The following is an 18,432-nucleotide window of genomic DNA, read 5'->3' on the forward strand; positions in this document are numbered from 1 at the left end:
TCTATTTCCTGGAAACCAGTAAACACTCACTGTTTCCTTTAGTCGTGTGTGTGTGTGTGTGAAAGGTGGAAGTTTAAAACCAACGTGGATCAGGATTTCAAGGATTCTTCAACTTCTGTTTCAAGGTAAAAACCAAACCAGGTGCATTTATCTTTACTTTCCAGCACACGAATAAAACAAAACCTCAGTGTAAATAGTGTTAGTTAATACATAACTCTCAGGCCTATTGGAGGGAGATGGAAAAATACCGCATTTTAAATTAACATTAATCTAAACCTTTTTTCCAACTTTCTCAATTATGCAATGTTATACATGCCATCGTTTTCCTTCTTTTTGTATACAATGAATTGATTTATTTACCATTTTTTGAACTCAATTGATTTTTTTTTTTTTTTTTTTAAATATAAAACAAAATAGAATTTTTATTTTGAAAGTCTTCAAAAAAGAGCGAACAACCCTCAATTGTCTAACTAATCAGCTGAAAGGGTGGAGGTTGAAACCAAAGCTTATACACACCTGCCCCTTCACAATAAAACAAATTAGGAAACTAATATTACTATTTTTTTTACAATATATGTTTTACGCAAAGTTGTGTGTATATATATATATATATATATATATATATATATATATATATATATATATACATATATATATATATATATATATATATATATATATGTATGTATGTATGTATTTCAATTCATTATATACTATATCCCAACATTTACATTTCATTATGTTTATTGAGAAGTATTATATTTTATACCATTATATAAGCATTATATATTATTGCTGTCCAAGGTAAAAATTGTTGCTCTTCTTTCTTATACTTACTAACGATATATGATTTATAAAGCTATGCATATTGTAAAATGTAAATGTATATTATTTTATTAGCTCTAAGGCTAATGTTGACTGGAGAACCCAGCTAATAAAACAAATAGTGGTGGGCTAGTAGTGAAGTTATAATTTTACATTTATTTATTTTTTGTTATTATTCTATTTTATTATTTTACCCACAGTTAACTTTGGCAACAATTATTTATTTGCTTTTTGTCTTTTGACTAAAATGCAATTTAGTTTTAATCAAAATTATCAGCAGGACTATTTCCGTTATAGTCTAGTTTTAGTCAACTAAATCACCTTAAGATTGTGGTCAACTAAATCTGTTACATTAAAAAAAAAAAAACTGAATTCCCATTGATTGCAACCTATTAAATGGTATTAATGTTTATAAATACAAACGAATTTGATGTGATCATTAAGTACGACCACGTGATCATGAATTCTGATTGGATTTTGTCTTATGTGACGAAATTATAGTTTTGTTTTTGTTCATCAATGAAGATATAAACATATTTTTGATACAGTTTTTGTTCACATGTATTTTAAAAAATCGCAGTCGACGAAAACTATGACAAAATTATTAGTTTTTAACATGCACTCTGCTGTGTACCCAGTTTTCTTTTTCTTCTTTTTATTTTTTTTAGCTCTGGGGTTGAATGTGAATAGGAGAACTTTTATAACTTTGATAACACTTTATAATAGCCTAGTTAATAAAGAAATAATAATAATAATAATAATAATAAAAACAACATTTAAAAATGTAATTACATTTTATTATTTGAGCCCGGATTTGAAGAATAAACAAGCACAGCAAAAATAATAATTCAGTAAATAATTAAAGTGGGGCTTCTTTTCACTGCAAGGCTGAACATATATAATTAGATTAGTATCATTTTTTGGGAATATTAGTATAACTTAATTGCGTCAAAAAAAAAAAAAAAGATCAACTCAAGTTTTTTGTGGCCTCGACCTGTTGTGCTTTTGTCAGCTTTTTACAAGTGTTTTTTCTGTCAGAAACACCTGCTGCAGACCTTCAGCCTGCACTCAGCACTTCTCTTTGTCATGTTCTCTCTCTATTTATACCTTTTAAAATTTAGATTGCCTTTAAAATCTGGCCCATGTGACACTAGATGAAAACGTTTTTTTTTACCTTTCTTTAACCAGGAAAGTCTCATTGAGATGAATAATCTCTTTTTTAAGAGAGTTCTGGAAGCCATTAGGTGTAGGGGACTTGTTCAAGGTCCCACAGTGATGGCCCACAGTGGATTTGAACTCGCAACCCTCCAGTTATAAGCCCACTTCTGTAATCACTAGGCCACCACTGCCCAAAACTAGCATCTTCTTGCTAACTCTGGCTCATTTAGAGCATTTCTGTATATTAATGCGCATTGTCTCTTTTAAATAATCAATAAATTCCATTTTAAATTCAATCAGAAAAACTAATGAAGTTACACAGACAGTGGAACAGCCGCCTGCAGAGGGCGCTATAACCATGTTGTGTTTTTCTAGTCATTAAAGTAGCATTTATTGGGAATATTTCTCGCACCTTTTTTTAAACCATTGTTAATTTTGACAGTACATTTTGATTTATTTTCAGTCGTAGTCTTTTGACTAAAATGTAACTTAGTTTTAGTCAAAATGTAACCATCTATTCAGAACTATTTCAGTTATAGTCTAGTTTTAGTCGACAAAATGACATTAACCCTCCTATTATCCTTGGGGTCAATTTGACCCCATTCAATGTTTATCAATCAAAAAATAATAGTTGACTTTTTTTTGCTTAGAGAACACGTCAAGGTTTCATTATCAGTGAGTTATTTATGTATTCAACAAATAAACAAAGTGCCTGACATAAAAACTTGGTCAACAATCATTTTCTGGAGGCAAATATCCCTGGGGTCAGATTGACCCCAAGGTTAAAATGTGCTAGTAATATTTGAGGATAATAAGAGGGTTAAGATTTTAGTCGACTAAATCTGTTACAGATATACCAATTACAACAATTACAAAAACTTTTATTCAAACAAAATTAACAGTGTTTTAAACTTATTATTTTTCCTACCTGTAATGATGCTTTAATTGAAGGTAAAGCTCATGTTAATTTAAGACGGAGCAATTACCGGTAAATAGTCATTTAAATAAGTTTTTTTCCCTCTGTTCTGTTTAGATATAACTCATTTATTTACAGGAACATTAAATCTGAATTGTTCTGGTCCAGATGCAGGATCTCTATCATGATTTCCTTCTCAGTCTGAGTGAAGTTTCTCTACTTTTCTCCCACAGACTTGGATCCTTCTCACCTTCCATAAACCCCGTTAAAATGTGGCTGATATCTTTGTCTCTCCCGCTGCTTCCAACCATCATCATCTTTGTCTATTTCCGATATCATGTCAAAGTTGCGTCCCTGTGCCGTCGCGCTCTGGCCTGGGCTCAGAGTTTGATGCGAGGAAGAGTGTGTGTGAAGGACGTGCACGCGTTTGTGTTCACCAACTGCACACACGGCAAAGCTGACAGCGTCCTGGAGATGTTCCACCGTTACGCAGAGACACATCACACTCTCAGTGTGGGTCAGCTGACCGGTAGGTGAGCTGTAGCAGTGTTATAAACAGAACATTTACATTTCCTTTAGAAAATACAAGTGAAGATGCAGCATCTTGTTACACCCCCACCGTCCCATGTCCCTGTACACACAAGGGATGATTGTAACATGTTTTTAAACTTCTTTGTAAATAAAGTAGAAGATATTAGGGCCAGTATCACGACTCCTTTGGTCAGCTTGTGCACTTCTGTAGCTCCCGTCAGCACATGGTCCTCCTTCTCTCCTGTCAGCCTACAGGATATTCAGGATCTAGTGAGAAAAATGAAACCCACATCGAGCCCTGTGGATACTATTCCAACCTCACTGCTTTTAAATGTTTTTGATGAAGTCGGTCCATGGTTGGTGAAACTGATCAACCTCTCACTTAAATCCGGCACAGTCCCCAGCTACTTTAAACACGCCCTAGTAAATCCCATTCTCAAAAAGCCTAATCTTGATCCAGGTCAGCCTATAAACTACCGGCCCATATCTAAGCTTCCCTTCATGTCAAAAATGATGGAAAAAGTGGTAGCCAAGCAGCTAACATCAATCATGGAAGATAATGATCTTTATGATAAATATCAATCTGGTTTTAGGTCGATCCACTCCACTGAAACTGCCCTTGTGAAGGTTTCCAGTGACGTGATGATGGCTGCTGATTCTGGTCGCTACACAGTTTTAACTTTATTGGATTTAACATCTGCTTTCGACACCGTAGATCACAACACACTGATCCATCGTCTCAAATCAGAAATGGGGTTTTCCGGTGCTGTACTACAGTGGTTTGCCTCGTATATAAATGGTAGAACTTTTAATGTGGCTTTTAATGATGTAATGTCCAATGTGTCCACCCTGTCATGTGGAGTACCCCAGGGCTCTGTTCTGGGGCCTGTTCTATTTTTATTGTACCTGATGCCTCTTGGTCGGTTGATCCGTGGTTTTAAAAATGTTTCTTATCATTTTTATGCTGATGATATCCAGTTATACTGCTCTTTTAATGACTCAGAGTTTCACTTTTTACCTGAGTTCTTGGACTGTATCTCATGCATCAAAAACTGGTTTTCATCAAACTACCTCCAGATAAACCCCAACAAAACAGAAACTCTGATCATCGCCCCTGATAAAAAGATCCCACTTATTAAGAACTCTCTCGGTGATTTGGGTTCATCAGTGAAATCCAGCATCAGAAATCTTGGGGTTGTGTTTAACCAATCGATGTCTTTGGAGGGCCACTGTCGTCAACTGACTAAAAACTGTTTTTACCATCTGAGAAATATCTCAAAAGTGAGGCATCTACTGTCCAAACCTGATCTGGAACTGGTCATCCATGCTTTTATCTCGTCCCGCATTGACTACTGTAACTCAGTTTTTACCTGTTTTAATAAGTCGACCCTGTGTAAACTCCAAATGGTTCAAAATGCTGCTGCCAGACTTTTGACCGGTACGTCCAGAACATCACACATTACCCCGATACTTTCCTCCCTGCACTGGCTCCCTGTCAAGTTCCGGATTGAATATAAAATACTGGTTCTAACATTCCGGGCTTTGCATGGCCAGGCTCCTCTATACATTTCAGACATGTTGTGTCCCTACACTTCAGGACGCAGCCTTCGATCCTCAGGTCAGGGTCTACTAAGGTTCCCAAAAACCAAATTTAAAACCAGAGGAGACCTGGCGTTCCAGGCTGCAGCCCCCAGACTCTGGAATGGTCTGCCCCAGTCTCTCCGGGAGATGAACTGCGTGGACACTTTTAAAAAACATTTGAAGACTTCGCTTTTCAAAAATGCTTTTAGTTAACAAGATTTTATTTTCAACTTTTACTGCCCTTTTATGATGCTACACATGTGATGTAAATGTATGTTAATTGTTTCTGTGTACAGCACTTTGTGATTTTATCTGCGAAAAGCGCTTTATAAATAAATACTTACTTACTTACTTACTTACTTACATTAGCTAGTATTAGCATTAGCATTAGCTACCATTAGCATTAGCAAGCATTAGCATTAGCTACCATTAGCATTAGCTAGCATTGGCATTAGCATTAACTAGCATTATCATTATCATTAGCATTAGAATTTTCATTAGCATTTTCATTAGCATTAGCATTTGCATTAGCTAGCATTAGCATTAGCTAGCATTTTCATTAACTAGCATTAACATAGTATTAGCTAACATTAGCATTAGCATTAACCTAATGTTAACATTCCCCTAGCAATAACATTATCCTCGCACTAACACTAACCTAACATCAGCATTACCATTAGCTAGTATTAGCATTGCTAGCATTAGCATAGTATTAGCAAACATTAAAGCGATTATCCAGAGGATGAAAAAAGAGAGAGAAAATTCAGCTCCACTTCCTCCCCCTGCCTCTGCCAATCTACCAGAAGCCACGCCTCTACTTTTGTACACACGCATAGCAGAACCTAACAACAATGTTCAACACACCAACACTCGTGAAGTATTGTTTTTCACTAATAAAACACTTATGATAGTTTGACATTAGCTTAAGCAGTAAGTTTGAAAAAGATTGAAAATGTTTGAAATGGGTTCAAAGGTTAATGCTTGGCTAATTCTAATGCTAGTTAATGCTAATGTTAGGCTAACATTAAGCTAAGACTACGGTAATGCTAGGCTAATGCTAATGCAGTGCTCAACGACACGGGCCAGCACCTGCATCCTCACTTGCATTTTCTTCAGGAAATGCAAATATACTTATTATTATTATTATTATTATTATTATTATTATTATTATTATTATTATTATTATTATTATTATTATTATTCATTGTGCTGATGTCAGCTAGAGATCATCCCCCCAAACCTGCTGTAATGGTCTCAGGTGACATGTTGGATGAAGTGATAAAGCGTACCCATCCTCTGATGGTGCTGGAGCTGGGGACGCACTGTGGTTACAGCACTGTCCGGATGCTCCGCCTCCTGCCTCCAGGTGGGAGAGTCATCACCGTGGAAACGGATTCAGTCACTGCAGATCTAGGAGAGGAGATCATCATGGTGGCTGGTTTCAAACATGCCCAGGTGTGTTCAAGACTGACTGACCATCCATCCATCCATCTATCCATCCATCCATTCATCCATCCTGTTAAAGAGTAAAAAAAACCCTAAAGATTAATCCTTACTTAAAGTTTATAGCAATTTAATGTTTATAAACTCAGGCTGAGACCAGTGAGGGGCAATTTTTATTACAGCACGGCCACAAAAAATGTGGTCACGTGATCTACATTCATATCAGCATTTAGAATAATGGCTGAGCATTAACAAGAAACAACAAGAGGTAACTGTGTGTTGTGTTTTTTGTGTGTTTTTGTTGTTTTGTCATTTTTTGAAATAATAATTTTGTATTTTGTTATTATTATTATTATTATTATTATTATTATTATTATTATTATTATTATTATTATTATTATTATTATTTATTTATTTATTTTGGAATCCTTTCTATCATTTTGTGTATTTTTACAGTTAATTTTATGTATTTTTACAGTTAATTTTATGTATTTTTGCTGTGCTTCTTGTAATCATTTTGCATGTTTTTGGTTTTGTGTGTTTTTTGGTATTTTTGTTGTCATATTGTGCATTTTTGTAATCATTTCGTCATTTTGTATACTTGTCAGTTATTTTTGTGAACTTTTTTTATTTATGTTGTCATTTTGTACGTTTTTGTTTTCTGTGTATTTGGAATCATTTGTCATGTTGTACACTTGCTTTTTAGTTATATTTGTGTATTTTAATTTTGTTTTTTGGTTGTCATTTTGTGTGTAATTTTTAGTTTTGGGAATATTATTTGGTATGTTTGTTGTTTTTCTATGTTGTTATGATCATTATTTTTAATTCTTCCCTTTGGGGACCGCTTACATTAGACCAAGGGCCCAATGTGGCCCCCGGGCCGCCTATTGCCTGTCTGATCTGATATTACCTCTGTAGTTTGTAACTAGCCTCTCTTCTTTCCTCAGTTCCAGGTGTTACCGTGTAGCTCAGCTGAGGCCATCTCATCCCTGCACTCGTATCTGGAGGCAGATCAAAGCCCCAGTGAGGGCATCGATCTGGTGCTGATGGACCACGATCCCCAGCAGTACCTCCAGGACCTGCTTTTACTGGAGCGTGAGGAACTGCTCTGCCCGTCAGGCTGCACCGTGCTGCTGATTAAAAGAACCAGAAGAGACGACGAATGCAGAGAAATCCTGGATTACGTCAGAAAGGAGGAAAACTGCTACAGCATCAGGACAGAATTCCCACAGATGATGGAGATTGTCTACAGAAAAGACGTACAAAGAAGAGAGGGATGAGATCATATCTACACACTCCATTTTACCTTCATTTTTTAACAGTTTAATGTCAATATGTTATTTGAATAATTCCCTGTTTGAGTTGGATGTTTTCTTTGATGTGAAACAAACTCATTTAAAAAAAATAAATAAAAAATCACTGTTCTACCACATTTTACTAATATTATGATATTCGATTACACAGAAGACATATTGCACATGTGTCAAACTCAAGGCCCGGGGGCCAAATCCGGCCCTTTAGTACATCCAATTTGCTTCCACAGGAAAAAAGTAAAAAAAAAAAAAAAAAAAAAAAAAAATGGAAGAGAAAACGTGAATTATTGCATAATATACCAAATATTTAAGTTTTTGCCAGGGCAAACATTGTCGTTTTGTGCGTATATCAGATGACTGCAGTCTTATTTTATTGTAAATTGTGGAAATAACAACATTTTTTTCTGAATTCCAGCATTTGTCCACAAAACTCTTCTAAATTACGAAAGAATGGTCACAAAATCCAGTTTCCGTAATTTGCATATTCTTCCTTGATGACATTTCTTTTCGGCACTCCAATTTAAAAAAAAAAAATAATAATAAAATAAATAAATAATATATATATCCTGCATGACGTGGTATAGAATTAAATGATAATATTTCACATGTTAAGACTCCTAAATAGTTATAATAAGCACTGAATGCATTCTGGTTACATTCAATCCCATTTATATTGTAAATAACTAATAGCTAATGATTTTGCGGTGAATTACGTCATCAAATAGTAAGAAAACAAATGGAGAACAAAAACAAGTAGGTTTATGACGAATAATAACCACTAGAGGGCGCTCTCTGCTTTTTGAAAATGCTTCTAGTGAGTGACTCAAAAAAAACTGAAAAAAATCATGAATGAACAGTGAACAAACTAGTTTTTCATGATTGAATGATTATTATTATTAGACATGGTACTATTTTCTTTCCCTGAGCACATTAGAATAGACGTAGATAAGCAGATAAAAAGCAGATGAACAACAGGAGAGGAACAACACAGGGAATGCTGATGGATGATGGAAGTGGGTATTATGACATTTCCCTCATTATCCAAATCATCTCTTGTGGTCTATGCTTCCATTAAATCACTTGGAGAGGTAAACATGTCATATGTGTTGTTTGACTTCTTAGGTTACATAGAAAGTCAGGCACAGGAAAAGGCATAATCTGCAGATCAGAACTGTGTGTGTGTGTGTGTGTTCAGATGATGGTGTGTCAATGACAACAAACACTCTTTTTATGAACTATTTTCCAATTTTTTTTGTGCATTTTTGTTGCATGTTTTGTTTTCGTGTGTTTTTGGAATTATTTTTTTGTATATTTATCTGTTATGTGGTGTATTCAGTTGTGTGTGTTTCTTTTTTTTTTGGTTTTCCTGTCAATTTTGTGTTTTTTTTTTTCTATTTGTGTTGTCATTTTGTCTGTTTTTGTAATCACTTGTCATTTTGAAAAACATACTTTTCAGTTATTTTTGTGTGTCTCTTTTGTAATTTTTGATATTGTTGATGGAATTTTGTGAGGTTTTGTGATTTTGTTTTCTTTTTCTTTTTAAAATCTTTTTTTTTTTTTTTTTCTTCGATTTTTCCCAGTTATTTTTGTGTATTCTTGTTGTTGTTTTGTGTTTTAGTTTCTTGTGTTTTTGTAATCATTTTTCATTTTGTATACTTTTTATTTATTTTTGTGTATTTTTGTTTGTGTTTTTGGAATTATTTAGTATATTTTTGGTGTTATTTTGTGTATTTTTCTGTTATGTTGTGTATTCTTGTTGTAATTTTGTATTTTTGTTGTTATTATGTTTGTGTGTTTTTATAACCATTTGTCATTTTTTATCCTTCTCAGTTGTTTTTTGTATTTTTGTTTTCATTTTGAGCATTCTGGGATTCAGATCTCCCAAAACTCCACATTTAAGTGCAGGGAAAGTTGAAAGATGACCAAGAACTGCAGTAAAAACATCTTGTGAGCAGCTTTGACCCTTCCAGCCACTGAAGAGGTGCATGTGTTGGTTCCCAGATGTAGGACGTGCGGCGTTTTGGTGTGAAGGCTTGGCCTTTGTGTTGGGAGCCTAAGGGCAACAGAGCGTGACTTTTTTAGGGTTTGATTTATAATTGAAAGCTGTGTTTACATCCGCTGTGTAGAACAGAGTGTGGTTCATAGCTCAGTGTGAGGGAGGCAGACTAAAGGCTGGTGGTCATACAGCTCTGTGTTTATATCTGCTGGAACATCACTCCATGTTTCGCTCCGACTAGAGGGCAAAGGAATGTTAAATCATGTTTGACATCTAGAATAAACACCTTTTGACTTTGTCTGTAAAATCAACTAGTCTTTTTCATTACTAAAGTCCATATCCACCTCGTTCCTGGAGATGCTACTTCCTAATTTTGTGTGCTACTTCCTGTATGATAAACAGATAAAGAAATAGGCCGGGATCAAAATGTTTGTGTTGGAAACACGGAGAAAATAACAACAACAACAACAACAACTTAGAACATCCTCAGTGAGGAGCATCCACAAAGTCAATCCTTCCTTTTCTACCATTCACTGTGAAAAGTATGAAACATGTCCTGACCTTACCTTTGCTGAAGCTCTGATAACTCAGGTGTTGGTCTCCCATCTATCATCTCTAGCGCTGTCATCCTGACTGTAGTGTTATCCCGCCCACTAGCTAGAGAACGTAGCAGCAGCGGTCACATGACATCAATTCACTAATGCACTGTGAACTTACGTATAGCATTTAGCATAGCGCGGTTACATGCAAAGGCAGCTCTCTACGCTGCCTTTGGACGGAAATCGTTGTCATCTTGGGGACCTGACTGCACATGCGCAAACACGTAAAACCACGCAACGTGCCTTACAGCAGAGTGAGACTGTGCAGCTGTTCCAGGAAATAGCACTGTTTAGTAATTTGGGCTATGAAACGCGCAAAATGCGGACAATTTCAAACTTATAGCTACTGTAGGCTATTGGAAATGGAAAAATGAATAATTTATAATTATATTATCATTAAAACAAATAATCAAAATATCAATTCACCCTTGGGTAGGCACTGCCTACCTTGCCTACCCTGACGACACGTCACTGCAGTAGACAGTATATACTCGTTGAGTTTGTAGTGTATAGTACGTTAGTTTGCTAACACAGCTTTAGTCTTTTAGTTCAGTGGAGACATTTCCATGAAGTGTCTCCTCTTGTTTTTCTGCCTACTCTACTTCCTCTGGTGAGCGCTTTGTCTCTATATTATTATTTATTGCCACATTCATCATTCCGCGGTGCAACAATTGTCACCTGAAGTCCTGACAATGTTACACTTAATAGGATTGTTAAAGCACAATTATCTATTCAAATGAAGTGTTTAACCGTATCTGAAGGATGGAACAACTCAAAGCTTCCTCATTTAACACATTTGTAGAACACTTTATATTCATTGATTTATTTTTGCTTTCTGATTGAGAGATTTGTAACATGTTTAAATGATCACTGATAACTATTGTCTCCTAATTTCATAAACCATATTAAGTTTAGATCAGCTCATCAATTTGATCAGATTCTGTAAAATACTTTCTGTCTTTTAAACTTTCTCCGTTTTGAAAATGTTTCTATTAAAGGTTGTTTTGGAGCCTCGTAACTCTCGTGAAATCTCATTCCTGCTGCAGGAAGATTGACGCTCAAAACCTCCTTATGATACTCTCCGTTTCTTTGTGGTTTTCTGTTTAATATGGCAATAACGTTTTTCTCAACTTCTTTCCACATGTACCGTGCCATAAATTCTCAGAGAGAAGTGGTCATGTGACCAGGTTTGTCACGCCCTGCGTTGTGTAATTGCAGAAGTGTTTCCCTGGAACTTTTGCGATATATTTCAATATCGAAAAGTCTGAAAAACCTCCTCTTGAAAGCGTAAAAACGTTTTTGCGATATTTTCGCAATTCAGGTGTTTCCTTTACCAGTTTTATGCTCATTTCCAAGTGTAATGGAAATGCAGCTATACACACACAATATGACAAAAGGCCAAGTGGAAGTAAAAAATGATCTTTTAAAGCTTTTCGATTAGTGATGCACTGAAATTCTGGCCACCAAAAATGTTCTGAAACGCTTTTCTCACCGAAACAAGCCGACAGAAACAGGGTGTCGTAAAGACACGAGCGTGTGCACGCTTGTCTAGAAACGGACCAACTTGTCCGTGGACTCGTGGAGTGGCTGTAATCCAATACATCTGATCACTAAAGCGTTTTCTGAGCAGCGTTTGAGACGGGAGACGTACTGTAAGTGTGTTTTATTTTTCTGTGTCACGTCGACACTGTAGCTACGTGTAGCCCTGCGTCAACACGGACCACATGGCAGCACATCAACAACATGAATCTGTTTCAGAGTTTGTCAGCACACGTGTCACAGAGCTCATGACGGTACTTGGTCAGCGTTATAAAGGTCATTACTTGGATGGGATTAAACCAGCGCACAAGAACTGATGCACGCCGCAGTCAAAGCTAACAGAGCGTATGCGTCATTTGGTATTCCGGTTTTAGCCCTTGGTTTTCTCATTTTCAGTTTCGGCCAACAATTTTCATTTCGGTGCATCCGTACTTTTGATATACAGTAGTTTTAATACTCGCCTATCTTTATCTATCCAATAGTTTGACCTGGACAGGCTAGCAGTGCTAACACTTATTTACAACAAAAGCCAATTTAAGCAGCTCCATGTTTTCCTTTTTATGAGACAATAGAACAAAACTGATGATTTTTAGTTCCATTGCTGCTAATTTATCTCACTGTCTATATCTACTGGCTACATCAACATTTGTCGACCGCAAAGCCATGTGAGATTTACAGCATTTCTTCAGTGTCAGTAGAGGAACAAAAGCTTGGTCCTCGGAGCAGTTCATCAACGGCAGTGGGCAGAGCAAAAAAAAAGAAAGGAGAGACTTGATGGCCTCTCCAGAGACGGAGGGACTTCTATATTTGGCACGCTGTGATAGCCTGAGATCCCTCCTTACACATCACCACCCCCAGAGTGTGCACTGCTTATTTCAGGGGCTGTGAAATGATACTTTCTTCACTTGGGAAAAATAATCTTTTTTTTCTGCATCTATTTCCAGAATGAGGACAGCTTTTAATAGTTTAAGTGCTGTTTGTTGGACATATTACAGCTTTGTTAAGTTATCATTCTTAAAGCGCTAAGCTATAATTATCTGTGCTCAGATGCTGTTTGTTACTGCTCCTCCATTCATTCCTAACCCACACCTAACAAGTATCTACAAGAAAATATCCATCATCATAAGTTCTGATCATCAGATGTAAACATGAGGTATTTTCCACTGTTAAAATACTCCATGAAGCAGTTTTATGCAACATATACTAAGTTAAAAACAAAAAAGGGCATCTAAGCCAGACACGGGCACCTGTCGGCCTGGGGGCCACAAGCCGCCCTCGGGGTATTTTTGTGTGGCCCCAAAGGTAAACTTAAAAAAAAAAAAAATACATAAAAGGACAATACAATTACACAAAACTACAAGAGAAATACACAAGATTACTCCATATACACACAATATTGACTGAAAAATACTCCAAAGGATGATGAAAATACACAAAATAAACAAAATGACAAGAGTGAACACAAAATCACAGGATATATACACACAACAGTACTCCAAATACGCACAAAATGACTAAAAAATACTTCAAAGGATTGGTGAAAATACACAAAAATAACAGAAAAAATACAAAATGACAATATACACAAAATGAGAGACAACTATACAAAATGGCAACAAAAATACACTCAATTACTGCCAATACACAAAAAACACAAATAACAAAAATAAAAAGACAGAAGTGACAAAAAAATACAAAAAATTAAAAAAAAAAAACACATAAAAGATGAGAGAAAAATATATACAATGACTTCAAAACCACAAAATGAAAACAAATGAGTAAAAAATAGACAAAATGTGAAGAGAAAGCCACACAAACCCTTTGTTTTTTCCTGTGTTAATACTAAGATTGGTCTCTAATCTAAACAGTGATGTGAATGTTAATAATGTGATCACATTTTTGTGGCCCTGCTGTGATAAAAGTGGCCCGTCTCTGATTTAAACAAACTGTGATTCCATTCAGACGTGGATGTGAAGCGTCTCATCACTGTGCAGCGATGGATAAAGTGAAGTGACTCTGCCTCCCGCCTCTGACCTAGACTTCAACCTACACACTCTATACTGCACTCATATATGCATTCACACACACACGCACACACACACACACACACACACACACACACACACACACACACACACACACACACACACACACACACACACACACACCCTGTGGAGTGAGAAAATAGACCTCCCACCATGTGGCTGAAGCCTTTCACAAAGAAGCTACGTTCTCTCTACTCCAGTTTCAACATTTCTGTGCAAATGTGTTTGTGCATCGTGTTCATCCAATGCTCACATTATTCTGTGATAGACTTCCTAGCACAGGGGTTGTTCATTTTTGGGTCAGGACCCCATTTGCCAAGTTTTCTTCAAGATATTAGGAATATTTATTTGAACAATTTGAGCCAATTTTTCCTTATTTTAAATTCTGCAACTGCACCAAACTTAGCCATGTCTTAACCTATTTTCTTCACTTGTTTTTCTATATTTTTGCTCCTTTAAATGTATTTTAGATAATTAACTCACATTTCAGCCACTTCTCCATCAAATTGCAATGCCTTTTCTACATTTTTTTCCCCACTGTAAAGACACTTTCAGCACTTATAAACCCTTTCCATCATTTTTCCCACCTAATGTCTCATATGTTGACCCAATATTGTCACTTTTAACCTCTTTTCAACATATTTCATGCCTATTCTTGCAAATTTAAGCACATTCACCATTTGTCATGTCCATTCTTTGCCAGTTTAAACTAATTGTTCCTACTAATTGTTCCAATATTGATACTTTGAACCCTTTATACCACTTTTTCTGTCCATTTTTTCCCACTCTAATTTCCCAAAACTAATTTCTGTGGTTTTTAACCTCTTCAGTCCCACCGAACCCACCCGCGGGGGCAGCTATGAACTACATTAGTTAAATTATTTCTGCTTTTGTAGCCTTCCCTACTGAGAATTGGCTTTATATTTTATCTAAAGTTCTAGGGTTTTTTTGGACTACAGATTTCTATATTTAAAATGGTTTATTGTCACTCAGTATCATAAATTTCCAAAATTTCACATCATCTGTAACCACTAAGGGTCCTACTTATGGATGGGCCCCAAAAATCTCTCCCCTTTATTCCCCCTTATAGATGGTCCTGTCTCCACATGACTGTTCTGCAGTGTTCATGTCTGTGTTCAACCACCTTCAGGTACAGTGGGGGTCCCCGGTCTCTTTAACTTTTATTTTGGGGGTCGTGTGCTGAAAAAGTTGAGAACCACTGCACTAGCAAACATCAAAGATTGATAGATTGATCTTCCAAACCATGACTAGCAGCTAAAATAAAGCTTTGTGCTTTAATTTAGCCGAGCAAAGCGGAGGATGTCAAGGACACTCTTTCAAAGTCAGAAAAATACTGTGGCCTTTTAAAGTAGAAATTTGCATATTCCATCCCAATAGCCTTCAAATTATACTGATTCATCCCAGTTACATTTAAAAAAAATAAATACATGCTGTGCATCCTTCTACCTGATTGTCTCTAAACTCTTAAGGTATTGGAGATTGTGTTGAATAAGGCATGAAAACACATTTTGTTTGAAGTCAGAACTGTATAATTTATTTTTCTGTGTTAGTCCTGGAATGAACAGTGAAAAGCTGTGATTAGGATATGGAGGATTAGTTCAGATAACGTGATGGAAAACAAATGTAAAAAAAACCTAGTTCAAAGTTAGCAATGATAAATGGGGAAAGCAACACAGCTGCAAACATGGTTGGTTTAAAGAAAGTCACTGAACGAAATGAGTGGCTTTCTCGTTCAAAGCTCGATAATTTATTTATGAAGACTAAGACTACGTGCAGCGTGCCTCCTGTCTGCTCTGACTGCACAAAGTAGAGTATCTATTAGCATGTAGCTGCGTCGTGCATTATGATTGTAGTGGAAAATCACCACCAGTGCTTGAAATTTCACTTTAACACTTTTTCCCTTTTTTTTGTGCAACAACTTTTCAGCAGCTATTCATCTCCTAGTTCCTGCTAACTCATTGATCAATGAGCTCACAAACTGCCTTTTTCTGTGTGTGTGTGTGTGTGTGTGTGTGTGTGTGTTGAGATCAATACACACTCGGAGCATTTGAAAAGGTTGTTGATGCAGAAGTGCAACCGATCCATTAATAAAGCAGTCGAGTCCAATCCATATAGAGCTGGAGAATGTAGATTGGGACGACGCACACACACACACACACACACACACACACACACACACACACACACACACACACACACACACACACACACACACACACACACACACACACACACACACACACACACACACACACACACACACACACTGGATATAGACCCACAATCCATTCCTGACCCAGGTGAGCCAATGACTCTCTTGAATAATGTATAAAAGGTCTGTGAAAATGAGCCATTTTTGCCAATGTATGATTATTGAACTGATTTCCAACTGAACAACTTCCTCCTTCAGTCTTTCTCTCCATTTTGTCCTTCTTTACTTCATCACTTCATTGTATCAAAAAGAATGTTTTCCCTCCGTCGAGTATTTTAGAAGACTGTATTCATTTCAAAGTTTTAACCCTCCTATGATCCTCAAATATTTATAATAGTGTTTACGTCAAACACTTTATGTGTTGAATACATAAATAACCCCTTTATAATGAAACCTAAATAATCCACAAAATTAAATGAACAACACATAAAAGCACCCCAGTGCACACGAAATGAGAGAAAAATTTACAAAATGACAACAAAAATACTAAAATTTACATAAAAATAAATGCGATGAATATGCAAAAATATGCTAAATGAATCCGGAAACATACAAACTGACAAGAAAAAAAAAATAAAAAATGACACAATTAATCCAAAATCTCAAAACAACAACCAACGCACAGAAAATGAGAGAAAAATATCCACATTTCCACAACTATGTGGTTCTCTCCAACTTAACGCTCAGATTGTTCATTATTCTAAATGCTGACATGAATGTTAATAATGTGGCCCTCACATTTTTTTGGCCGCGTTGTGATGAAAGCTGTTTTAAACCATTCTACCAGGTTCATTGATTCCATCCAATCTGCAAAACTTGCAAAGCAAAGACTTGCTGCATATAGAGATAATCCCACGTGCCTTCACAATAACAGGCTGTAATGACATTGATTTCAAAATGCAGTGTAATTCTAACCAGATGTCTGTGTTTAGGCAGGAGTTCTTTTAAGCCTCAGACTTTATTTCCCCCGAGTCCATTACTGCTGAAGAAGCTGGAGATGTGTCTAACCTTGAATGTGAAAAAGCTCCGTCTTCTTTCACTACAGCTGCTGAATGTAAAGCGTATTTTTGAATTTAAATTGTGTTTCTTTTTTTCCCCATTAGGGTCAGCACAGTGAGTTTCAGACTATACACTGTGTAAAAGATTCCCTCATGAATTCACTTCACGGTCCAAGCCTGTGAGCTGTAGAGTCGTTTCACAGCAGCTAATGGCCACAGCAAATGTCTAATCTGATACACTGCCACAGGCACTTTCATTTGATTCTAGAGCAGAGGACAAGTGTTCCTCAATCCCCCCGGGTGTAGAAGACCCTGGTTTTTAGAAGAGCAAGCTGCACTGCTGCACGTCCAAATGGACTTTTCATTGGAACAGAGAACAGGCTGAGGTACAGATGCTCAAACAATGGAGCCACTGGCTCTGATCCAAGACTCTGTTTACTCTTTGTTCAGGTGTGTGTGTGTGTGAGTGTGTGTGGTTTTATTACTATTATCAGTGCATGTCTCTATGAGGAATGCTGTGCTCTGATTCAATAAGCACATCCCACTGAAATGCAACAATGAGCTCATTTAAATGGAAAGTAGTCCCAATGAAACTTGTGTTAGAATTGTTTTCTTTTTTTTTAGGGTTTCATTGCACAAATAAACTCAATATTAAAGTGAGGAGGTATAATTATAGCAGAATGGTAGAAGAAACGTTAGATGCTTTTCCATTACCCTTGGAAATGTGCAAAATCTAAACAGCGCAATAAAAACTGGGAATGGAAACACCTGAATTTAAAAAAAACACTCAAATGTGGCTAAAACGTTTTCACGCTTTCATGAGGAGGAATTTCAGACGTTTTGATATTGAAATGTGTCGCAAAAACACCATGGAAACATTTTCTCCGCAAATACACAGAACGTGACCTACCTGGTCACATGACCACTTCTCTCAGGGAAAACATGACGTGGTACGTGTGGACAGAAGAGGAGACATTTCTAAGCATTATACTTGAAAATTATTACTGTCACATACAGTGTTTTAATGAGGTTCTGATCGTCCGTCTTCCTGCAGTGGAGTCTCGCGGGATGAGATTTCACGGGAGTTACGAAGCTCCTGCCCAAAACAACATTCAACGTTACACACATTCAAAGCGCAATTATACTTTGTCGAAATTTAGAAATATCGCTTTTATTTTGCGAAAAACTGTAATAGGAACCCAGCTACAGATACACTCCACTGCTAACAGTACAAAGGCAGAAAAGAAAAGACAAA

General features: G+C 36.4%; 1 protein-coding gene across 2 annotated transcripts; it reads left to right on the forward strand.

The window, feature by feature from the left end:
* Nucleotides 1-7,886, forward strand: LOC114470897 (transmembrane O-methyltransferase homolog). 2 transcript variants are annotated; one of them, XM_028459288.1, is made up of 4 exons: nucleotides 1-125; nucleotides 3,133-3,428; nucleotides 6,231-6,466; nucleotides 7,402-7,886. In XM_028459288.1, the coding sequence occupies exons 2-4, from the start codon at nucleotides 3,170-3,172 to the stop codon at nucleotides 7,732-7,734; spliced, it is 828 nt and encodes a 275-aa protein (XP_028315089.1). In that variant the 5' UTR covers nucleotides 1-125; nucleotides 3,133-3,169; the 3' UTR covers nucleotides 7,735-7,886. The 2 variants fall into 2 exon arrangements, with proteins under 2 accessions (XP_028315089.1, XP_028315091.1); XM_028459290.1 differs by having other exon boundaries at nucleotides 6,270-6,466.
* The last annotated feature ends 10,546 nt before the right edge of the window (nucleotides 7,887-18,432 follow it).

The sequence above is a fragment of the Gouania willdenowi genome, chromosome 10 (genome assembly GCF_900634775.1).
Source record: "Gouania willdenowi chromosome 10, fGouWil2.1, whole genome shotgun sequence".
NCBI lineage: Eukaryota > Metazoa > Chordata > Actinopteri > Blenniiformes > Gobiesocidae > Gouania > Gouania willdenowi.